The sequence below is a fragment of the Nyctereutes procyonoides genome, unplaced genomic scaffold, assembly GCF_905146905.1.
Source record: "Nyctereutes procyonoides isolate TBG_1078 unplaced genomic scaffold, NYPRO_anot_genome, whole genome shotgun sequence".
NCBI classification, from domain to species: Eukaryota; Metazoa; Chordata; class Mammalia; order Carnivora; family Canidae; genus Nyctereutes; species Nyctereutes procyonoides.
In genome coordinates this window covers 23,352,501-23,378,124 of record NW_026575132.1, presented here as the reverse complement: position 1 = coordinate 23,378,124, position 25,624 = coordinate 23,352,501, and the positions used below count along the sequence as shown (strand labels likewise).

Here is a 25,624-nt window from a genome sequence, read left to right as displayed (position 1 = left end):
AAGACTTGCAAGGTGCAGAATTACAGTTAACCATTAACAGTTGGGGCCATATTTGGAAGTCAGTCCTCTGACTCCGATCAAGCCTGAAGCCACATTGGGAAGACTGCATGTGAGACACTGTGGGGTGGGATGCTCCTGGAGCAGGATGGTCAGCTGGGCTGACAGTATGGCTGCTGGGGAGTCTGGAACTTTCATCGGGCCAATGAGGGAGACCTTGCTTCCTTTGCTGCCCCTTCCTCACGTGATCATCTTTCTTACCGAGATGTATATAAGAATGTTCATAGTAATTCCAAACTAGAAACAATCCCAAATTGTGTCACTGTTGTGATGTGTTCATACAGTGCAACATTCCACTGCAATGAAATGCTCGAATTACTGCTTTGGGAGGTAAGGCTACATTATCAGCCATAACCCACTGATAACCATGTTCTGCTAAGCCCCCATCCAGCCCTGGCTTGGGTAGGAGTGCACCGGGTCAAGCTGAGCCTCTCTGGACTCGGACAAGAACACAGGGTGTCAGGAATGCAATTGCTGAGCCAGCAAGGGAAGGCTGGCCAGGCAGGGCCTAGTTAGGGCCAGAGAGCCGGTGTGAAAGGGCCTGTCCATTGGACAAGTTGAGACAGACAAGGAAGGACTGGGTACCTGAGGGGCACAGTGAATTAGGCAGAGCAGGATGCCCTTGCCTTTGGCCAGAAAGGATGGTTTGGAAAAGACAAGCCCTTTGCCCACAGTGCGTGAGGTGAGCTCGGAGTGGGGGGGGGGGTGTGGGGGGCAGGCATGGCTGCTTTTAAAAGGGAACTGCTGTGACCATTGACAGTATATCTAGGTAAGACTTCTGTCTTAGTCAGGCTGCTATAGGAGAATGCCATTGACTGGGTATCCTATAAACAATAAATATTTATTTTTCATGGTTCTGGAGCCTTGCAAGTTGGTGATCAAGGGGCCAGCAGATGCAGTGTCTAGTGAGGAACAGCCTTCTGGTGCATAGATGTATCCTCAAATGGTAGAAGGGATTAAGGACCTCTCTGTGGTCTTTTTTAAAATGGCATCAATCCCATTCATGAGGAATCCCACTCTCATGACCAATGGCACCACCACCTAAACACCATCACATTGAGGGTTAGGCTGCAACATACGAATTTGGAGGTGGGACCCAAACATTCCGTCTATAGCAGCCTCCGCGTTGCAAAGACCCAAATTCTAAATTTTAAACCAATTATTGGGGATCCCTGGGTGGCCCGATCCTGGAGACCCGGGATCGAATCCCACATCAGGCTCCCGGTGCATGGAGCCTGCTTCTCCCTCTGCCTGTGTCTCTGCCTCTCTCTCTCTCTCTCTCTGTGACTATCATAAATAAACTAAAAAAAAAAAAAAATAAACCAACTATTGTTTAAGTTGCAGGCTGCCTGGGTACTGTCTCTGTGAGTCAAGAAGAGCTCTGAGAGCCAATCAGCAAAATCTTTCAGTAGTCTCACATGGTCCCCGGAGTCAGCGCGGCCACGTAGATTGTGCACTGCATGACTCCGAGAGCCCCACTCACATAGTCTAGGAAGGGAGTAGTGCCTTCTGGAATTGCGCTGTGTCCCTGACCTACACAACAATGTGCTGTAGCCCTGCCTGTAAGGTCTGGTTCCTCCCTCCCTCTCCCCTGTCCTACATGGTTCTCCTCCACTCTGTGTTCTGGCTAACCTGACTCTTTTAATCCCTTCTGTTTGCTGTGGTGGATTAAAGATGGCCACAAACTCTTTGACACTCTCATTGAGGGACAGGGCCCAGGTTCCCACTCCTTCAAGTGGCTTTACAACTGCTTTGGCTAATAGAATACAATTGAAGTGATGTGGTGCTGGTTTCCGGTGGAGGCCTTAAGGAACTAGGAGCTTCCGCTTTTGGCCAGTTGGAGCACTCTTTGGGAGCATGAGGCTGCCATGTACGAAGTCCAGCTACTCTGAGGCTGGCTTGTTGGAATGGCCACATGTGGGCCAATGGTCTCCACCATGGCCAGCTTCCCGTCATCCTCGCCAAAGCCCCAAATGTGTGAGGGAAGCTATCGTGGGCCTTCCAGATCAGCTCACTTGCCAACTCAACACCACAAGTGGCCTCCATCAATGCCACATGGAGCAAAAGAAGTGCCCAGCCAAGCAAGCATGGACCACCTTTCTGACCCACACAATTGTGAGATTGGTTTAAAAAAAAATGGTGGTTATTTTAAGCCACTGTGTTTTGGGATGGGTTGCTAGGTAGGAATTAATAACAGGAACCCTTGCTGTGTTCTCTCCTGCCACCAGACCCCAGAACTTGCTATCCCTTTCCTCCCATCTTCATATAGTTAGTGCCTGTCTTTCATCCCTCAGCCTGCATATGGCTCCGTTGGGGTGGCCTCCCGTTGGGGGACGCCAAGTCCCCTTCTTCACAGTGCTCGTCAGAGCAGCAGCTGTACATTTGTTTGCATGATTATTTCATGAATGTTTGTCTCTCGTGCTAGGCCATAGGCAGGGGCCGGGTCTGTTTCACCCGCTTACTATATCCCCTAGCACTTCGCATGGCACTTGGCCCGTAATGGGCACCAACAAGTATTTCATGAATGGATGGGGGAGCAGATACACGAAAAGGTGATCCTCTTCCTCCATCATGTTGAGTGAAGCCTGTTTTCAGTCGAGCTACCACAGAGCCACGTGTGCTCAGGAGAAAGACCAGGTGGGTGGGGATCTGGAATCTCCTATTGTGTCACTGAAGACAGTCCCCCTTTTACTTATTTTACATACTGGTCCTCCTCACAGGATACATTCGAAGAAAAGTTTCTGGCTACTTAGAAAATAAAAAAGTATGTTTGGGGAAAAAAATTATGTTTGGAAACCACTATCCTAGACCCGTCCCTTCCATTCAGCTCTTCCTTGCTCCTTTCTATCTCTTCTTCTCTTCTTTTTTCCTCACAGGAAACTTCCGCAGAGCTAATGCCTGGCAAGGGTTTAAAAATAGAAACTCCCCTCCCTCCATTTCCTTTCCTTGCCATCCCCCTGTAATTTGTTATAAAAAAGGAAACTGTCTGGATGTGCTCCACTGAAAAGACATGCTCTTCCTCACTAAGTAAAACAACATGCCGATGTACTCCCCCAGCCCAGGGGTCAGGGCCCTGGGTGTCACTGCTAGTGGCAGGCTGACAGGCTTGGGCTCCTGTGCAGGTGGGACCTGTTCACTCACACACACACACACACACACACTCACCACCACCACCACCACCAGTACCACCAGTACCACCTGGTCACCTCATTCAGGTTTCCGGCTGGAATCGGGTGGCTCTCTTGGATGTGACCGTGTTGGGGCCCACCTAAGGTGCTGCCACCCGGAGCTCCTCCCAGGCACTTCCCAGGATGGCTGTGGGATGCACCTGCTGGAGAGGGAGGAAAGAATGAGTGATGTTGCTCCTGGGGGGGTGAGGCCTGCAGTCCAACACAGTCTGGTGTGCTTCATTAGAAGCGCGAAGGGTACGTGTAAGTGTGTGAGAGACAGACAGACATGTATACACTCTGACATGTATGTGCAACCAGGGGACTCAGTATAATTATAAATGAAGGGACAGCTACTGTGATACAATAGAAACAATGAAGGCTTTTAATACCCAAAAGCTGAGGTTTCAATTTCCAGGTTCATCGTAGAGCTGCGGTACAACGGTGGACGGAGGACCTCACTCCTTTAGCTTTAGTTCACTGATGTATAAACGAGGATCATAATACTCACCGCTCAGCGCTGTTGTAACTTCAATGAGGTCATATTTACTCGATGCCTGTATGCACACGGCAGTTAGCAAAGTACCCTTGCTCTTGTGTGGGAGGGCATCTTCCCTCTGATGATGTCTACGAACACTCAGTACAAGAAGACTGATAGCGGCCGAAACTGCCCTCAGTAAAAATGATAATTTATTAAAATCTGGCGGAAGATCACAGCTTGAGAAAATTCAGATTGGCAAATTTTGATCCAGGAAAAATTAAATTTAGAAGGAATTTAAAGGCCACAAAATAAAACTTTCAATGACGGAAGCTATAATTAGCGAATTCTAACATGGACCCAAAACCAACTAATCGAATGGTTACCACACGTTTTACTTATAAAATGAATTACCCCAGTGAGAAGTTTCGAAAACATTAAATGAGAAATAGAAAAAACGGGTAACAGTTTAACTGCTGCGTATTAAAAAAGATCGATCGAAAAGTAAATTGGTTCAATGAAATGCTCTTCGGAAAATACATTCTCAAGGAGTGTGTATCAATGCATATATAATTCCCATGAAAACTTTGCACGTGTAAACACGGAATCAAAATGTGTTTGGGGCCCAAATGGTGAAACTGAAATAATCTCGACCCCAATCATGATGATGATGAGCATCACGAAAAATGTTCAAGTGAGGGGCACCTGGGTGGCTCAGTGGTTGAGCGTCTGCCTTTGGCTCAGGGTGTAATCCTGGGTCCTGGGATCGAGTCCCGCATCGGGCTCCCCATAGGCAGCCTGCTTCTCCCTCTGCCTGTGTCTCTGCCTCTCTCTGTGTCCCTCATGAATAAATACATAAAATCTTAAAAAAAATAATGTTTAGGTGAGGGTGGGTGGGGTGTGGTTAGGTAGATGTGTTAGGATGTCCTGATAAGAAGGAAGTGCTTACATAGAGGACATGCTAGGATAAGGTTTGCATGGCCCCTTGCCTCTTTCTTCTTTAGGGTTATGCTGTGGCATTACTCTGAGGGGCTCGGACTAAATGGAAAGGATGGGTACAGGAGACGGCTGGCAACAACCAGCCCTTAATTCCCTTCCATGTGAGCAAACCACCCAGAACAGCCCCCAGCAGAAGTTCCTCAATCCCCACATCGGCTCGTGATAACTGGGCTGAGAGGTGGGAAGCCAAAATTCACAGAATTGGAGCTCTTTGCCACAGAGTCCGAGTGTTTACATGTGGATGCCTATCAGCTTGGCTGGGGCCATGAGGGGCCTGCCCATCCATTCCACTACTTTTCACTATTTTTCTTGGTGAGTCTTTTGGTAGCTCCTAGGTACTCCATGTTGGCTTTTTTGCGGAGAGACAGAGGAGGTGCGGGATGCAGGGGCAGAGGGAGAGAGAGAATCGTAAGCAGGCTGCACATCCAGCATGGAGCCCGATGCGGGGCTCTAGCACACAACCCCGAGATCATGACCTAAGCCAAAATCAAGAGTCTAGCACACAACCCCGAGATCATGACCTAAGCCAAAATCAAGAGTCGGATGTTTGACTGACTGAGCCAGCCAGGCTCCTCCCACGTTGGCTTTTTAAACTCATGTTCCCCTCCTCTTCTCTGCCCCTGTTCACATTGTTCTTGCCTCTGGTGCTTTTGTTTGAGGGTTAGAGTCAGGACAAGAAAAGTGATGCTGATGGTGAGTTGAGATAGATATTTATCCCTGAAGGGGCAGGCAGGACCTGGGATGAGGGAAATTGCAGAGGTGATAGGCAAGGGCACGCAGGCCAGGTACCATCACCACGTGAACATTCAGATACAGAGTGCACAACCTTGAACTTACATCTGCCTAGCTCCTTTCCTTCTCTGCACACTGATACAGACGCACGTGTCATACAATATCATTGTCCAATCTCTTGCAATGCCTCTTCACCATGCCTTGCACAAAGCCCTGTTCTCCTGCAGCTTTGCAATCTATTATTTATCATTTCTCTAGCAAGCAAACACTGGTTGAAACTATTACAAAATACAATGGGTAGCCTTTAAGGTAGTGAGCTCCCCGTCACTGAGAGGCTGGTGAATCATAAGGAATAACACAGGGGATGCTTGCATGCCGAGTTGAATGGCTCCCATGGAGTTTGCGAGTGTTTTCCACTCACTGAGGGGCAAAGACAGACTTGATCGGTGGGTATTTAAAGAGCAAAGACAAAACAACAGAACAAAAACATAAATAGGTGGTACTGACTTTCCATCATGTACCTGTCAGGAGTAATCCATGCCCTTTGTCGGATGGGGGTGCAGGGAGCAGTAGGAGTGGGAGGGAAGGGGCAACCACCTTAGGAGGAATTTTGCCCCGACTTCCCTGCAAGGTTGTGCTGAGGGAAGTCTGGAACCTTGATTTAACGACCTTTTAGTCTGGGTGGCCCTCTTTTGAAAAGGTAAAACTTTTGGGCCAAGAAAACTTGTGAGAAACCAAGATAGAGACCAGAAAGCTGATCTATGTTTACAGTGGAAGACCCTGCACCTAGAGCGCTTACATGCCCATGTCCAAGGAGCTCGTTCTAGGATCTCACGTAGCTGAGCAGCCAAACCAAAGAGAAGCTTGTTAAGTGGTAATGCAGGCATGAGGAAGGAATCGGATGCTCTGTAAAAATAATTTGGGGCAAGCAGTAGGAATCTATCCTTCTCCACTCTAGGGATGAGCCCTTCTCATAATTTGGGGCAAGCAGTAGGAATCTATCCTTCTCCACTCTAGGGATCAGCCCTTCTCATTACTCTGAGGACTCCCATGGGTACATGCTTCTCCCTCTGCTGTACAGCCCTAAACTCTCTCTGGATCCTCTGCTCCAAGGTTCTGGGATGGGCAGGGAGGCAGTTGCCAGCAGTTGGTGGCACCACTCCAGCTGACCTCCTCATCTGCCCATGCAGTGTGCTTACCTCAGTCACAAAGAGCTCCTACCTTTGGCCTAGTTCACCTTCAAGCAACTCCTGGAGCCTCACATTGTTTTGCATCTCTAGAGCCTCTGTATAAATTGTAGAATCTTAAAAAAATCAGAAACTATCAGAGACTGGTAGAGATTATTTAACCCGACATCCCCATTTAAATAATGAGAGAACAGAGGCCTAGGGAAAAAAAAAAAAGGAAACAGACATGTCCAAGGAGCAAAAGGAGTGGCCAGGACTCAAAGCCAGACTTTCCTCTAACTTACCCCCAGAGCTCTGTCATCCCTTACCCCATCAGGGATGCACCCCCGTGGGCATCTGCATGCTCTGAGGCACTAGCTTTGCCACCTGTAGCCTTCCCCCTGGTCATGTGGCCCAGCCATGTTGTTCAATCCCTTGGACAGCAGAGAAAGACCTCCACTGGCTTGGTCAGTCTCTTACAGACTCAGGAAATGCAAGAAAGATCTTCCTTTGAAAGGGTGATCTGATTTGTGCAACCAATTACTTCTCTAAAAGGCTGTCCTGATCATTTTCCCAACGTTCATGGTCCAATTGGGAGAAGTTAGGTTCAGGAGCTTATGCACCCAGCTGTGATCTAAGGACCAGGTTGAGAGCGTCATTTCCAACAATGGGAGGCCTATTTTGTCTTCTAAAGGCAGGAATTCATGCATCCTTACTTGGGCCCTTTCCCCCAAAGGTCCAGGACTTCTGTCTGCTGTTTTTAGGAAATGAAGTTCTCACCATTTCAAAGAAGATGTTGTGTATTGGCCATTTCTTTTATCCTGGCTATTTTCATTTCTATGTTCTGAGCTTCCACCATAAAGATGTATTCCCCGGTAAAGAGATGGGAAGCAGGAATGAGAGGAGCACAGTGAGGACAGAAGTGGAATTGAGGTTTTGGGCTTGCTTTGGTTTTAGAAGCTTGTCTTCACATCTCTGTAAATTATAAAATTCCAGTTTTAATGGTCTCCTTCAATGCATCTCTCCTATCCTAACTGAATTTTTGATAAACTTCTAATAAAAAATTGATAATAAAAATCAACATACACAATGAAAATAAAACTGTTCAGTAGTTATAAATGATGTCTAATTGCTTTAAGTTTTAAAGATTAATGAAGTAGCTTCCTTGAGAATTCGGGATTTTTATCAAGCTCTCATCTCACAAAACAGTTTTCTGAAAACATTGACTCTGCTTGTAATATTTTTTGGTTTTCTACTTTAGTTTTTGCCTGCAGGTTCATTATGCCACTTGGTTAACAGAGCACGGTGGTGGGTCACTGACCCTCCCTTTTACTAGAAGTCATCACGAAACCACATTTCCTGAGTCTCTGCATTATTTTAAGCGCTTTAAATTTTATTATTCTTTTCAACAGTTCTATTAAATAAGCCCTGCAATGTCCTCATTTTATTGGCAAGGAAACTAAGCTATGAGGAGGTTAAATAACTCGCCCGAGAGTCTCTGAAAACCACAACATGCATCACTGTATGTTTATGCTAACAAGTTGACATTGTCTTGTTTTCATAGACACATCCGCTGACCTACACATCGTCCTGTCATCCCACGATCCATGTGTGTCCCAGCTAGCACCATGGCAGAAAATGCACACATTGCCACGAGGACATATTTTCCTCAAACATTATCACATTAATTTATTTGAGTGCAAAAAAATGTTAACATCGCTCAGAAACAACAGCACAGGAATGCTGTGCCATTGGTTCAAACTACACCAATGGACCAATGGACACACGTAAGTGCCCATGTGCACACATACACACACACACACACACACACACTCAAGGATTGAGCTTATAGGGACAGCTCTCTGAGGGAGAGGGTCCTGGTTTTCTTGGCCATGCAAGTGACACTAACCATGTAGCACTTCTCTCATGAAAGTCAGTGGGAGGGCACAGGGATGGACAGGTTTACAGGCCTGATGCTCCTGTGCTGACCACACCAAGTATAGTGTGTGCGAGAATCCTTGACCCTGGCGGGAGTCCAGCCCTGGAACTGGACCAGTGGTGTGGCTGCTGGGTTGAGCCCTGAATGTGGCTGGTCTTTCCTGCCATGTACCTCTTCAGGGCTTTCCCCCCCGAAGCTTCTCTCACCTGCTGCAGGGGAGAGGACCAACTCTTTCATGCACCTCCTGCCATGATGCTTTCACAGCCAATTAAAATTCTATTCCATTCCCAGCAAGGGAGCTGGCAGCCTTGGGTCTCCCCAGCAGGATGGACTGGCTGCAATTAATGTCTCTTCTGGAGCCTGATTAGCTAAGGAGAGGCCAGGATACTTATCCTACCCCCAAGGCCACCTATAAATTAGGAAATGGAGGTTCCCCATCTTGTTGCCTCTCTCCTGAGTCGTCAGTTAATGCAAATATGTTAACCCTTTCTTTTTCACTTTTGATATTGGAGCCCGGTCAGGAAGCCAAGAGGTCATCTCTCAATTGGGCAGTCCCACGAACACAGGAGGAGATACTCCCTGACTCCTCAACTATCCAGGTTCCAGATGATTGGAATGAATTGAGGGCCTATGTATTGTGTTAGCCACAGGCTGGGAGCTGGGGATTCAACAGAAGACACCGGCATAATATTTAGTGTTATTATGTTGAAGCTTTGGACATAGAAGCTAATGCATAGAAATAATGCATTTAAGGGAAAAAAGAGAAAGTCCAAGTGATGGAAAAGGAGAAGAGAAGGAAATGAACACATATGGAGGGTTTATAGTGTGCCAGACATTGTACATATATTACAGCAAGGAATCCTACAAAAGCTCTACATTTTTACAGATGATGGAAGTAAGGCCCAGCGAGGTTAAGGAAATTGTCCAAGGCCATAGGGCTAATGTGATAGATTGATTCTACTAATGGCTCTAGATCCTTATGCTTCCCTATAGTCACTTCCTGTTGGTAATGCCCGCTCACATTGAGTCTGGAGCAGGCTACGTGACGTGGCCAACGGGACAGTAGCAAACTTGATATGAGTAAATGCTTGAAAAGTGCCTGCACATCTGGGCCTACCCTCTCGTGTTTCCGGCATTATGTGACAAGCCCAGGCAGTCCTACTGGTTGATAAAAGACATGTAAGCAGAGGGGCACCCGTCCTAGATCACCCAGCCTCTGGCCAACTCATATATGTAGGAGCAAGCCCAGCCAAGCTCGGCCAAAGCAGATCAGCAGACCTACTCTACCAACCTGTAGACTTGTGATAAATAATAAAAGGTTGTTATTTTATGCCACTGATTTCGGGGTACGTAGGCAGGAGCATAGATAGCAGCTGGGACTAACTGACCCAGCTAGTAAACGGCAGAGCTAGAAGTGGTTTGATCTTAAAGCAAGCCTGTGCATTGTCCATTCATTGTGAAAAGGTAGGAAAAGGCTGCGATTGTAGCACGGAAAATAAGGGCAGATGACACTTTAAACAGCAAAGCCACCAGTCACACAAGTATCACTATATCCGGTGAGTGTACGTGCTCATACTTAACTACCTAAAGGGCCAATCATCCGGGTGAGGGGTCTTAACTGTGGGACCCGTTAGCCCCAGCTATCTTAGCCTTGTAGCTCGCCATCCCAGAGACGAAGCTATAACTGAGACTCTTGACAAGAATGCTCAGAGTCATCCCTGTCATTATCCATCAGGTCCTTGGAGAAGGAAAAGCACCCCCTACCCAGCACCCAGGCTAAGATTCTGTATCCTCCAGCGGGCTAGGTGCCCACTGTTCTCCTTCATGGCTGATACTCTCCTCCGAGATTGCCTCAGTTATCTTGCTGCAAATTCTGGACTTGACCCTACCCCAGTCCTGCAGTCACCACCTGCTCGCCCTCCATAGAAGAAATAAGGGACCAGGCCACGTGTGTTTTCTGAGCCTCTTTTCTCAGGGTCACAGCCATGTTGACCATACTGACCGTTGCCCATGAGAATGTCTTGACCTTGAATATGTGGCAGTGACAGGAGGTCCTGACACCCTATAATGATACGGGTGGAAAATAGGTCATCTTGTGGAAGACCAGTTTGGTGACAGGACCAATAGCCTTAAAAATACCCATGCCCTTTGAGTTAGAAATCCATTCCAGGACAGTCTTTTTTTTAAAAAATATTTATTTATTTATTTATTTATTTGAGAGAGAGAGAGAGAGAGCATGAGTTGCGGGAGAGGCTGAGGGAGAGAATATCCAACAGACTCCCCACCAAGTGCAAAGCCCAACACGGGGCTTGATCTCACAACCCTGAGATCACAATCTGAGCCAAAATCAAAATCTGGATGCTTAACCAACTGAGCCACCTAGGAGCCCCTCTAGGACTATCTTTTAAGGAAATAATCATGAATGTGAACCATGAAATCACGGATCACCGTAAGAAATTTTTCATGACATAGTGTAAATAGAAAGATTTAAGTTAAGTAATAGGTGTATGTTACGTTCCTAATTTGGAGGAAACTATGTCTATGTGTGTGTGGGGCATAGTTATGAGGAAAATTTTAGAAGACATATAATAAATCTCTACATATATTTTTTCTTTTTTTTCTACATATTTTTATGTGACCTTTTCTCCCCCAGCTTCTGGACTTGAGGATCCTTGGCTGTCTGGGACATAGCAGGAAAACTTACCTTAAGAACTTCAGCAATTGATGAAGGTCTAGCAAAAAGTGGCCAAAATGATTCCCGACATGAGAATAGGATTTAAAAATAGGATGTTTCACTGATGGACGACTGCTGAGGGGAAGATGAATATGGTTTTAAACAATCACTAAATCTAAGGGGAGGAGCAACATGGATTTGGATCACCAAATCCCAGAAAATGACTGAAATCCCAGAAGAGCCTTGATTGTTTGCCTAACCACCTTGTCATCTGAAAAAAGGTTAAAGGCAAATAAGAGGAAGTGGTATTTTACATACCAGGCACTAATTAAATGAAATGCAGGCAAAAAAATAAAAAATAACCCCATGGCAAAAGCTGAGAGTCTAGATGGGTTTGAGGAAGCATGTGCTGGTGCGTGTGTATCACAGGCAGGCGGTATCTTGGGGTCTCAGCACCAGAGCCCAGAGCCGCTGCTCTCAACCAGGGCCACTGAACAGCTCCTAAATGAAGGAGACTATGGGCTCTAGAGCCTCAATCTTTTGGAGGGAAACACCGCTGGTGCCTAAATATGCCCCCAACCCTGAGTGCAGAAGTCTGGGCTGTCCTATGAACTTTGGACTTGTTCTTTCCTGGTTTTCTTGTTCTTTCTTTCTTTCTTTCTTTCTTTCTTTCTTTCTTTCTTTCTTTCTTTTTTCTGTGATTTCATTCTATTTATTTGAGAGACACAGAGAGAAAGAGAGAGCACAAGTGGCGGGGGTGGGGAGGAGCAGAGGAAGAGGGAGAAAGGGGCTCCCTGCTGAACATGGAGCCAGACCCCAGGACCCTGGGATCATGACCTGAGCCAAAGGCAGATGCTTAACCGACTAAGTCACCCAGGTGCCCCTATACTGGTTGTCATACATGGATCTGAAAGGGCCCTGGTAAGCTTTGGGGTCCCCTTTCCTGGCATTATCTCTGTACAGAAGCACCCTCATATGTCAGGGTGGGGAACAGGCCCTCTGACCGGAGGCTGGGGGACAAAGCGAAGGGCCTTTGAAGACCACCCCCTTCCCCAGCCCCAGAAATAAGGAATATAGAATTCTTTCAAACAAAAAGTAAAATTGCCAAGATGACAGAAGCTACAACTACTTGGAGCAGCTTAGCAGAAGCTTGGAGTCAACAGACCGGAGTCTATTCACACGCCATAGTAATTCAAATTCTACTTAGCGTGCTTATTCCTGACGGGAAGCGGAGCCAAGACTTCAGGAATAGTATGCTTCCTTGAGAGGTGTGAAGAGAACTGGGCTGAGCTTTCAGCAGACTCTGGAATGGGTATCGCCCGGTGAGAGGCATCGGTCCGGCAGGGGTAGAGGCCCTGAACCGTTCCCAGTGGGAGGGTGCCCCACCGCACCCCCCTAGGGAAGTCCACTGCCCTCCCTGGGCTTTAGGCTTTTCAGTCTGCAGGGAGGATAATCGGAACGAAGCTTGTCACAAAGAAAGAGTGCAAGTCCCATACAGAGAAAGAGCTGAAAAGGATGTCAGTGTTTACTCTTTATAAAGCCGGCAGAGGAAATCATAGGGCAGGAATTTCTTTTCCCTGTCTTACTTCCCTTCTCTTGCTAAGCTCTTTGTGACACAGATCATTCTAGCCTCTCTGCTTCCACTTCCCCTCGTTTCTGTGGCACCAAGGACATCACAAAGCCCTCGGTTGGCCCTGTGAACACACCTTCGCGGCCTTGCCTGAAAGGGGGGGTGGTGGAGAGGAGGGATGGCTGCAAACCCCCGGTGGCTGAATGCCTTGCCATTTACCCCATCACAGGACGTAGGAGCACAGACAAGTGACAAAGAGGGCGTGAGAGGGCTCCTAAGAGATGCTGAGGCCAGCAGGTGGAGGTGAGCCGGGGTATCTATGTCTCTCTTCCCTCCCCCGAAATAGTAGGGCAGTTAGCAGCACCTGGGGGCTCCTGGCCTTCATCACTCTGGTATCACCTTGCAGCCATTATCCAGGCTCCCGGGCAGCCTGAGTACCCACAAGTTGCAGACTGATGAGCTTCATTCACAGGTGGTAAAGAGGTGCTCAGTAAGGTAGCCAACCGCAGGGTCCCCACAATCGTCCGCAGTAGGTGAGAGGGGCATCCGCCCCCTGCCTCCTTTGGTTAGGATGTGGAGGCCCTGCAAGGCTGGGCGGGCGACAATAAGTAGTGACCTACAGAGGGCACCCACTGTGTGTCAGGGTTCTAAATACTTTTCGTTGGGCATTATTTCACTGAATTTTGAGGAGACCCTGGGGAGGCAGGAAGGGTCTTTTGGTCCACTTTACCTCCCAGCAAGGATTCAAACCAGCCCGTCTGTGTCCCCTGGCCCTGGTAGCATGCTAGCCCGCCACGTGCGTGGTGAGTGGATGCTGACAATGGGACTGGGGCTCAGAGTGGGTAGTAACTAGCACAATGCCCTTCACCCGCTGAGTGGAAGACCCGGGATTCGGACCCAGCAGTCAAAGCCAGCATATGGGGCTCAGCACACAGTAAGTGTTCGATATGTGTTAGCTATTGGTATTTGTTTTTATCTCTGTATACATAAGAGTCTCAGACTGATGCAGAAGACAGAAGGCTTGCTAAAAAGTATCTGGTCCAGGGCTTTGCAACATGAGTCTTAGCCAACCTTGCTTCAAGAGAGGAAGAGAGGGTCCACATGGAATCAGAATGTCTGGAGCAAAGCCTGGGTATCCTCATAACGAGCTTCTAGGTGGTTCTGATGTATGCTGAAATTCTGAGAACCAAAGGAATCAAGGCCTGGATGGCTTATAGCCAAGGTCACCACCCAGAGGGCGGCGGAGCTGGGTTTGGCACCCAGGAAAGACTCAGCTTTTTTGCTTTGTAGGAGCCAGCCCCACAGAAGGTTCTAGGAGCCTAGAGTTGTGATTCCAAACGTCCATGAAGTACAACACATCATCATAGTTCATTTGCACTTGTAACATCTGCTGTATCCGCTCAATGCAGAGTGATATATTAATTACTGTGATGGAAGATTAATTTCTGTAGAATTTCACCACAACCCCTTCCAGGAACTCAAAGGTTTTGCACAACTGGAGCTGGAGGCATCCGTCTGCCTGCATGCAGGGATTTAGGAGGGCTGACCCCAGGGGGCAACTGGTACTTGCCCTTTAACTTGCCATTGACTTGTGCCCTTGGCTTGGCCTGACTTGCGGGGAAGAAAGAGGACACAGTGACCTGGAATCTCTACACTTTCAACCTGGCGGCCTGGAACCCTGGAACCGGGCCCAGCCGGCTGCCGTATGCAAATTGCCCAGTTCTGGCCATCGAAATTACATTTTTCTATTAAGTCAGGCAGAGGACTGAGGGCAGATGAGCCTTTCATTTTAGCTCTTTGGTAACGATGGTGATGGCCATGATGAGTTACACAGAAAGACAAACGGACAGTATATTGCGCATTTAGGTCATTAGACACACAGATATGATTATGAATATACACATAAGATATGACCTTCTTTCTCTCCGCCAGCCCTCGTGTAGCGTGGTTTGTTTATTATGCAGACCATGTTTGACTTTATGGAATTGGATGTTATTTAAATTCAATTATTGTGAGGTTAAGTTCTTCTTTCTAGTACCAGTTGAGTAAATTTAGAGGCAGTTAGAGGAAATAGGTACATTTGTCTTGTACCAGTTAAATTATAAAGGGAAAAAGCATTGCAGGAATAAAATAATTATTATGAAAATGAAAAACCATGGTTTGAAGGGTTGGGTTTGGGTTTGGTGTTTGTTTTCCTTGTCTCTCTGTGTATCCCTTTGATTGAACTGATGAATAGGCAGGCTGGAGATTTTTTCATGAAGAGGGAGGCAGATATGTGTGTGTGTGTGTGTGTGTGTGTGTGTGTGTGTGTGTGTTTAAGTAAGCTGCTGGTATGAGAGCAGAACTAGAAATAATTATGTGGTTAATTAGATTTAGTGTAGATAACTATAGCTCATTAAGGCCTTAAATCTTTATTCTTTTCTTCTACTTAGTAATAGAGTTCTTTCTTTTTAAAATCAGATTATCCTGCAACAATTCCTTATTTCCTTGCGCAAGTGGTGACAAGGTTTAGCCCTGGTGCCCCTGAGAGGGGAAGTGAGAAGCTGGCCCAGCATGGCTGGGAAGGGGGCATGGCAAATTCTCTGGATGAGTGACAGAGCGAAAAGACTGGCCTCAAAGGGCTCCAAGCAGAAAACAAAGAACTGCCCATACACCTGATGCAATACGCAGAGAATTCAGAATTGCCTGTCTGTGTATAATAATGGATTCTGGGGCTGTGGGCTCTGTGAAGTCATCTTGCCCATCAGCCTGCCTCCATAGATAAGGGGAGACTTGCTTTATCATCCTCCAGGGCAGCAGGAGTCACACCCTCTCCTATTTATCTCTCTACCACAACCTTGCAGGTAAGAAGGTCTTCATGATAGGTCATTTCTCTTGATCCTAATACCAGGATACGTTGGGTCTCTGGAAACAAGAAATTGTTGCCTGGCCTCCTGCAGGAAGAAGACACCTGGAATCTTCTAGGTTTTCCTTCAAGGCACTGGCCCCATCTGTGCTCCTGCTTCGTCTCCTTCCTCCTCAGCCCTCCCCCACCAGTCCAGATCACAGCTACACAAATAGTTGGTCCGTATCATGGACCAGGTTGGTTCAGTCTATAAGTCTATAAAGTTGGAAGGATGTGTTACTGATGAGCCTTACTGTTAGTTGATCCCCCAAATATGTGAAGTGCAGGGAGTGGTACAAAAAAGTTCTTTACTTTCTCTGTCAAGTCAACTATCCATTCTCAGACTACCCAGGATGGATACTGGGGAGTCCCTACTTTCTTTGGTATCCCTCCCTTTTCCTACCCACGCTCGCTTCTTATTCTTTGCCACAGTCCAATGAATTATTTCTACTCCTATGTCCATTCTTTCCCACCTGAAGACACACAGGGTCCGGGTCTACCCTGGAGGGGAAATTCTGATTTTAAGGCTTTAGGTACTCTGTGTCTTCACAGTAGAACATCTGTAAGGCAACTGTAGGGACGCCTGGGTGGCTCAGCAGTTGAGCATCTGCCTTTGGCCCAGGGCGTGATCCCAGGGTCCAGGGATGAGTCCCACATCGGGCTCCCCTGCGGGAGCCCTCTGCTTGTGTCTCTGCCTCTCTCTGTGTGTGTCTTTCATGAATAAATAAATAAAGTCTTTAAAAAAATAATAAGGCAACTGTAACTTTCCTTATTAATCTAGACTGCATTTCGGAGAAAACTTTAATGCATTACCTAGCTTACAAAAATCTCTTTTAATTTTGACTTAACAAATAGCAGATGGGAGGGATCTGCCAAAGGTTGGAGTGTGAGGAGGAGGTGAGGGGGAAGTTAGTCCGTCCTCCAGCAAGACCACAGCAGTGAATTCCCAATGAACCCTGCCTGCAATTGGCTTCAAAGGAGAGGGGCAAAGGGAGAGAAAATGTTTTTGCCTTTGTGTTTGTATGTTCCTATGGGAGCCAGCAAGGTCAGCTCTCTACTGGGAGCTGGAAAGGTCAAGGTCTGCTGAACAGGCTGCGGGGGCGGGGGGGGGGGGCAGGAGAAGAGGGGAAGGGCCGGTGACACTAGAGCACCCAGAGATGCTGTGGGGATAGCCTGATGGACAGAACTGGCTTCAGAGCCTTGCTCGGCCTTTCTCTTGAGGAAGTAACAGCCTCTTTGAGTGGGTTTCTGTATATGTAAAACAGGAGAAGTAATTATTAGCCTCATTTGATTATTGAGGCAGTAGGTGGGAGAATGTCAATGAAAGCATTTTGTTAGAATTGTGAAATGTTTGTAACATTAGGATTACTAACAGGAGAGTGTTATATAAAGGGTGAAGGGAGGAGGGAAACCGATCAACGTTTGAAGCAGGTGAGAAGGTGAGCTCTGCTAACACCCCTCTTATCACCCCTTACCTGTGAGCCAGCATTTGCCGAACGCCTTCTGTGTGCCGGGCATGGTGCTAAATATATTCCCTGACTACCCTCCTCCCCTCGTCTCACAGATGAGCTCTTTCGTTTAAGAGAAAGGACCCTCAGTGCTCCCAGCAACCATACCTTATTTCTCTAGTCTAATCACTCATGAACTCTCCCACAGGACTATTTCATACCGGTTCTCAGAACTCCACCACCCCTTCCCTCACCTCCATTCTCAGCCCGTGACTTTGCTTCTTATTTCACATAGAAAATGAAGAAATGGGGATCCCTGGGTGGCGCAGCGGTTTAGCGCCTGCCTTTGGCCCAGGGTGCGATCCTGGAGACCCGGGATCGAGTCCCACGTTGGGCTCCCGGTGCATGGAGCCTGCTTCTCCTTCTGCCTGTGTCTCTGCCTCTCTCTCTCTCTCTCTGTGACTATCATAAATAAATAAAAATTAAAAAAAAAAAGAAAATGAAGAAATGGAAGAACAACTCCTCAAATCCAAGGTTAGTTCTCACCCAACCTGACCCATCACCAGCATTTGACAAGGCTGATGGCTCCTCCTTTGTGAAACCCTTTGTCTTCATGTTTGGCCATTGGAGCATCGTGTTCCTTTCTTACCTCACTGACCATCCCTCTCGGCCTCTTCACCGGGTGCTTTCCCATCTCCCACGCTCCAATATGCCGGTGTCCTCCAGGGAGCAGCCCTCGTGTCCCTCCCTTTTCCTATCCACACTTGCTCCTTTTGTGATTTCACCAAGTTCGTGGCTTTAAACACCATCTGTGTATCAGTGACTCTCAAATATATGTCTTGAACTGGGACCTCTCCCCGGAACTCCAGACTAGTATCTATTGCAGTCGATTTAGTAGGCATCTCGAAGTTGACATGTCCAAAACTGAACCCCCAGTCTGCTGTCCAAAACTTGCTCTTCCCTCGGACTTTCCCGTCTCAGGTGAGAGCAAGTCTCCATCCTTCTTACGGCTCAGGGCAGAGTCAGCAGCATCCTTGACTTTTTTTTTTCACTCTCATCCACCCATCTAATCCATCAGCAAATCTTATTATCTGTATTATCTTGTTATCTGTTTTCTTTTTTAAAAGATTTTATTTATTTATTCATGAGAGACACACAGAGAGAGGGAGAGACACAGGCAGAGGGAGAAGCAGGCTCCCTGTGGGGAGCCCCATGTGGGACTTGATCCTGGGACTCCAGGGTCATGCCCTGGGCCAAAGGGAGGTGCTCAACCGTTGAGCCACCCAGGCGTCCCATGTCTAGTCCGTTTTCAAGACAGCAGGTGAAGTGATTCTGTCAAACATGGTCTGATCATGCCACTCTCCTCTCAAAACTCTCATGACTCCCCATCTCATTCACAGTAAGTGCCAATTCCTTAAAATGGCCCATGGGCAAGCCTCTCTTGATCTGTCCCTCATCCTTCATCCTCATTCTATCTTTCATCTCCTAATCCCCTTTCCCTCACTCACTAGAACCCCAGACCCACCAGCCTCTTTGGTGTCCCTACACCATGCCAGGCATGCTTCTGTCTCCGGGCCTTTGCATGGAAACGTCCAGCCCCCAGAGAGATATCTGCATGGTTTACTCCTTGACCCTCGTCAAGTTTTTGCTCAACTGTCCCCATTGGGTGAAGCCCTTCATAGCCATCCTGTTTAGAATTTCACCCTGCCCTTTCCTGGTATTCTATTTTCCTTTTTCCTGCTCATTTTTTCTCCATAGCACATGATAGCACCTTAGGTACTTCTAGTTTGTTTATATTCTTTATTGTCTGTGTCTCTCTACTAGCGAATTTGGTCAGTTCCATTCACTGCTGTATATCCTTATCGCCTAGAACAGAACCTGGAACATACTAGATGAATACTTGATGAACAAAGGAATGACTGAATGAGGCGCAGAGAAGTTAAGCCACTTTTCCCAAGGTCACACAGATTATAAGAGCCTGGATACACCCCACACTTCCTAAGGTTAGAGTCCAAGCCCTTAACCACCACATTGGTGTCAATAAAGGAAGATGCCCCCAAAGTGCTCCCCAAGGCGAGGGTTTCTATCACTTCCTTTGTTCTGATCTCCTGGAACTGCAAACCGCAGCACGGCTGGAGTCTTTGTGTCACTAGACTGTATTTGTTTCTCTCTGCTCAGTGGCAGGGATGCCTGGGGCCCGTGTGGGTGGAAGGGGAAGTCTTGGCTTACCTGCCACTGCCATGGCAACCAGGTAACCTAAGGACTCCAGAAGCGAGCCCTTTCAGATTGAGAGGGGAAAGAATTGAAGCAAGCTGGAAATAAACAGAAAGAAATCTGTGAATGGAGAAATCACTGGAGTCTTGCACCTGCAGCTTGCTGTGTCATTGGCAGTGAGGAGAATCCATCCTGTTCTCTTCCCCACCCACCCTCTCAGCCACCGCCAAGAACTACAGATCAACTTGTCCTGCCTCCTGCCTCTAGAATGACCCCACTTGACCCCTCCGAGAGACCTGTGCTCTTCTGCTCAGCATCCCCAGGGGAGAAGAGCCCCTAGTGCTCTCAGCATCCCCCTGGTAACACAGAGGACAGTCCTGGGCCACAAGTCAGCAGATCTATAGTTCTGACCCCTTATCCACTTCACAAGGGTAGACTCACCCCTCTCAGGGGCTCAGCTGACCTTTTACCTAAGGCATGGCTTCTTCCTTCCTTATTTGCTAGTAGGAGAATAAAACAGAGCTGTAGTAGGAAAAAACTATGAAATTAAAGTCCTCATGGAAACGTGAGTTAGGATTATAATACTTACGCAAGAGGATTTACTTGTGCTGGGCACTGTATCCAGCACTTGTGTGTGGGCATGATATCACTCAATCCCCACAGACACCCTTGGAGGAGGCAAGACTTGCCTACAACAGAGAGATAAAAAAGCCTCAGAGAGGTTGAGAGATTTGCCCAAGTTTGCACAACTGATTAGTGTGAAGAGACACGCAAACCTCAGGAGTCCGTCACTGAAAACCACTCTCTTCATCCCTCCCCCTCACCATGCCCCTTGGAGGCCAGGAGATTAGAGAAGACCCAAGTTTTCTTGCCTTAGCCATTCCCTGGGCCCCAAAGCTCCAAGCAGATCATTGAGGAGTGTCTGGTGCCTTTTTCATTTAATGAGCCCCTTTGATCTGTGGGGTTTGCTGAGCTCTGCAGACAAGATGGTAATAATCCCCCTGCCCAAGGGCTGGAGCTTCAGGAGCTGGGCTGGAGGGGCTCATCCTCTGCCACCCCTGGGTGCCCCTCCGGTCGGCAGCCGCACCTTACTGCACACCTGTGATGTGCTGAGCTAAACGGGACACACCGGAGCAGCTCGAACCCCGGAAGACACGGAGAACCAGTGCCCAACTCTAGGTGGTGGTGCAAGGAGAAGAGACAGGCCTGCAGCTGGCAGGCACGAGAGCCTCAGTGGAGGGGCCAGGAGGGTGGTGGGCACAGGCATGGGTGTGGGAGGGACAGCAGGGACTGAGTTCACAGGAGGGATGAACAGAGGGGGGGTGGGGGGTGAGAAGCTTGGGGTCTGCTGTCAGAAAGACCAGGCTTTCCATTCGGGCCATGCCACCGGCTGGCTGAGTGGCTTTGAGCTGGTCACTGAACCTTCTTTCTTTCTTTCTTTCTTTTCTTTCTTTCCTTTCTTTCTTTCTTTCTTTCTTTCTTTCTTTCTTTCTTCTTCTTTCTTTCTTCTTTTTCTTCTTTCTTTTTTAAGAATTTATTTATTTGACAGAGAGAGAGACAGCACATGCGAGCATGGGAAGGGGCAGAGGGAGAAGCAGACTCCCTGTTGAGCAGGGGGCCCGATGTAGGGCTCGATCCCAGGACCCCAGGATCATGACCTGAGCTGAAGGCAGACGCTCAACCACTGACCACCCGGGGGCCTGAGCCTTTCTCTTCTTACACTCAGAGATGTTCACCACTTCAGTTTCCCTGCTCCGACACTTCAGCCTTTAACAGAGTTGACTGCAAAGCTCATCTTCATTAAGTCTAACCCACCCGCCTGGCTGCTGGCTCTTTTCCACTTCTGCTCTTGAAGAAGCATAGGTCTGACCAAAGATAGTAAGACGTCCACAGTGAGGCCTCCTAGAAGCATTAAACATAAAGAAGATTATACCCCTTCTCCCAAATGTACATAAAAATATACCAAATCATAAAATACAAAACTTATGTAAATGCCAAGGTTAAAATAACATCTTTCCAGATTTACTTTTTTTTTTTTTTTGCTAAAATCCTGGATTGCTTCCTTTATCAACGTTAGACTTTTCCAATGCTTTTGGTGTCCTTGCTTTCTAATCTTTGTAGCACCTGCAGTGAGTTCCTATTCTGCTTTTTGGGGTGTCTGGTTCCAGGGGAAACTGTGGGGGATGAGGAGTCCCCGGGGAGACAGCACATCTTAGGCCCGGGGACCAGGCCAGGTCACGCTCTCCCCTTCCCCAGGTAAGTATGGGGAGATCTGGGGCTCCTGTGAGTGCTGGTGGTCACACATCCAGAGCCACTCTGGAGAGCCTGGGTCTTATCAACTGTGCCCAGCCTACAGCTCTTGCTGCTCTGTCTCCTGGCTGCTGCTTGGAAGCAAGGGGTGCAGCCTTCTCTGTCACTTGGCAGCGTTGCCAGGGACCGGAAGTAATGTCTCTTACTTCATTGGCAATTTGACATGGCTGCTTAACAACCCGATTAATCAAACCCAGCTCATCCTGTTAGAATTAATGAGCCTAGGAAATGCTGCCATGAATAATGAGGGCTTGTGCCCCTCCCCCAGCACCTCTCCCTGCCTCAACCCCCTCCTATTTCTTTCTCTGAGCTACACAGCAACTACTCACTACGAAGGGCCCTTAGACCTGGAAGGGTGTGGCGAGTGCCCAGCAACGTGGGCATCTCCTGCCTCTTCTACTCTCCCAGGCACCACAGCTGCCCACCTGGAGCCATGTCCTTGGGGGGCAAAACTTCTTGTTCATCAAACAGATATGAATGCATTTTGCCGTCTACGTTGCAAGCAGGATCTGTTTCAGGCACTGTACTAGGTGCTAAGGATACAAAGATGGATAAGATACTGTAAAGGGTCATGGTGCAATAACCAAGAGACAAATGGGGGAAGTGCTGCAACAGTGGGTATGGAAGGGAGGGAGCTACAGTGAAGGGGACCTGTCAATACTGGAAGAGCAGAGCGGGGAACTGGGAAGGGTTATATGGGGATGAGGCACTCTCAGCATTTCTGCCACCAAGTTCCTTCATGGCACGTATATACATGGGGCGGGCACTGAGCAGGGTGCTGGGGTCTGGAGGCTCACAAATGGACATGGTTCCCATTCTCATGCAGTGGGCATCTCACCCCTGTTCCTCAAGACAGTGCAGGGAACCTCAGCAGACACTTGATTAATTTTTTCATTTATTCATTCAAACACAGATGTTGTAGAGGGCCTTCAGGGAGTAGGGCTAGGTACTGAGGGGGGACAGGGTCCAATGATCAGCAGCCCCTCATCCCTGCCTTTCAGGGATTTTCTGACCAGTAGACAGATCCTTATATGGATGCACTCAGTACTCTAACAGGAGTATGACCAAGGTGCTCAGCACAAGGTGCTCAGAGATCAAAGCACGGAGCTCAAACTGGAGAAGTCTGGGGTGACTCCCTGTAGGAGGTGGCACTGGAACTATGATGGAGATGAGAAGCAGTTTGACAGGCAGACCAGGTACCAAAGAGTATTCTAGACCTCATTCAGGCCAAGGTGTCGTCTTTGAGTGACAGGGGTTAAATTGGAAGGGAAAGAGGATTCTGTGCAGCTTTGGAGGAAACAGCTGGTTCTACGGTCTACGGTGAAGAGCATGATTAAATATGTGTTGTATATGTCAGGTGCTCCTGCGCTTGCTTACCCAAAATTGGAAGCAAGATGTGGTTTCCTGAATGGTGGAGTCTCCAGATTAGCAGAGTCCCGGTATAAGTGGCCAAATCGCAAACACACCAGCGTGGGGCTCAGGGACACCTTCTGGGTCCTTTGACAGGAGAGAGATGGAAGGGCCAGATCCACAAGAAATGAGTTGGGGGTGGGGAGCGAAGGCATAGGGAGTAAGGAGAATGGGAACCCTGGGGTGGTCAGAAGAGAGCACAGGTCGGGGAGGTGGGTTGGTGGGATTCAGCAAGCAGAAACCCTGGACTCTGAGCTGGGAGAGAGAAGACAACACAGAGGGAGAAGGAGGAGAAAGGGAGGGAGAGAAAGGAAAGGGGTTGTGGAGGCTCACAGAGGCACATGTCAGGCCTGGTGGGAAGCCGAAGCAGACCGGCCTCAGTCATGGTCACTGACATGTGGTCACAGAGTGTTCTGGAAGCTAAGCCCATTTCTGCAGTCCACTCACTCACAAGGAGCTTCAGATCCCACCATCTAGCTGGGCCAGGTCCTCTGCCTCCCTGCTTCCAGACCTGCCCTAGACTAGGCTTCATAGCCTCTCCCAGCCAGGCCCAAAGGACATGCCTGGAGGGATACGTGTCCCACCTCTTAGGTGCCCAGGATTCAGGCCTGCCCCTACCTGCCAAGCTCTTGTCACTCAGGGACCCGGGGCAGGAGGCTTCACAGAGGGATGTAGGACCCCATCCATGTGCTGGCCTGCAGGTGTGTACAAAGTCTCTAGAGCAGAGCTCCAAACTCAGGCAGAACGACCTCACAACATATTTAAAAGAACTGCCTTTGTTATTGATATTTCACTATTGGAACATTTTACATAAAAACTGCCACCTAGATTCCCACATGTACAGTGGGATGGAGCCAGTGGTGGCTGTGCCTTTAACTTGGGGTCTGGGCCTTAGATTGGCCCCAGGCCCTACTAGCTGCTTTGTGTCACTCGCATCGTCTGTCTGGCTCTGAGGGCATCTGAGGTTGAGACGCCTTCACAGAGAAGTCCGTCAGGCTGACAGAGGGCTTTGGATGGCAGAGGACTTCCATGAAAATCAACCCACTCATTTTCACTGGGACCCCAGGACTTGGGCAGGACCCAGTGGGAGCAGAGGCTCTGAAATGTTAGTTGAGTCCACTGAAGCTGCCTGGCTCCCCTGTCCCCTGTGGATTCTGGTGCTTCCCAACAAAGACAGTGACTGGTTTAAGTGGTGTGGTCTGTCCTACCTGGGTGGCCCAAACCATCACTCCAGTGGCCACCTATCCACGAGACTCCAGACCAGGAACTCACCACCCTCTGTCTCTCTTGCTGTAGGGGGAGCTGCTGAGCCCATGCCGCTGTGATGGCTCGGTCAAGTGCACGCACCAGCCTTGCCTCATCAAGTGGATCAGTGAGCGGGGCTGCTGGAGCTGCGAGCTGTGCTACTACAAGTACCACGTTATCGCCATAAGCACAAAAAACCCTCTGCAGGTATGACTGGCACAGGAGAATGGTTGCCCCTTAGAGTCTAGGGAAATCTGGAGAAAAGGAGCAAGATGGCTAGGGGGCACGATCGCAGTGGCAGGAGGGCAGAAAGGATGAGAGGACTCTTGTGTGTTCTCCTCAGCAAGAAGAGAAAGGGATGGGGGCAAAGACAGAGGAAAGATTTAGAAGAGAAAGATTTAGACAGAAGAAGATTTAGATTTAGAAATCTCTGTGGAAAATTAGATGGCAGACAGGATCAGTGAGCTAAGGGATGGATGGATGGATGGATGGATGGATGGATGGATGGATGGATGTGTGGATGGATGTGTGGATGGATGGATGGATGGATGGACGGACGGATGGATGGATGGATGGATGAACGGATGGATGGGTGGATGGATATGTGGATGGATGGATGGATGGACGGACGGACGGACGGATGGATGGATGGATGGATGGATGTGTGGATGGATGTGTGGATGGATGGACGGATGGATGGATGGACAGATGGATGGATGTGTGGATGGATGGATGGATGGATGGATGAATGGATGGGTGGACGGATGGATGGGTGGATGGATGTGTGGATGGATGGATGGATGGATGGATGGATGGACGGATGGATGGGTGGATGGATGTGTGGATGGATGGATGGATGTGTGGATGGATGGATGGGTGGATGGATGTGTGGATGGATGGACGGATGGATGGATGGACAGATGGATGGATGTGTGGATGGATGGATGGATGAATGAATGGATGGATGGACGGATGGATGGGTGGATGGATGTGTGGATGGATGGATGGATGGATGGATGGATGGATGGATGGACGGATGGATGGGTGGATGGATGTGTGGATGGATGGATGGCTGGATGGATGGATGGATGGATGGATGGACGGATGGATGGGTGGATGGATGTGTGGATGGATGGACGGATGGATGGATGTGTGGATGGATGGATGTGTGGATGGATGGATGGATGGATGGATTAATGGGTGGACGGATGGATGGGTGGATGGATGTGTGGATGGATGGACGGATGGATGGGTGGATGGATGTGTGGATGGATGGATGGATGGATGGATGGATGGATGTGTGGATGGATGGACAGATGGATGGATGTGTG

At 48.4% G+C, this 25,624-nt stretch overlaps 1 protein-coding gene across 1 annotated transcript in view; it reads left to right on the top strand.

Moving 5' to 3' along the window:
* Positions 1-25,624, top strand: part of MARCHF4 (membrane associated ring-CH-type finger 4) — a 110,319-nt gene that overhangs the window by 58,626 nt on the left and 26,069 nt on the right. The window contains exon 2 of the mRNA XM_055345496.1: positions 24,345-24,500. Within this exon, the coding sequence (XP_055201471.1) occupies positions 24,345-24,500 (156 nt within the window). The remainder of the gene's footprint in view (positions 1-24,344; positions 24,501-25,624) is intronic.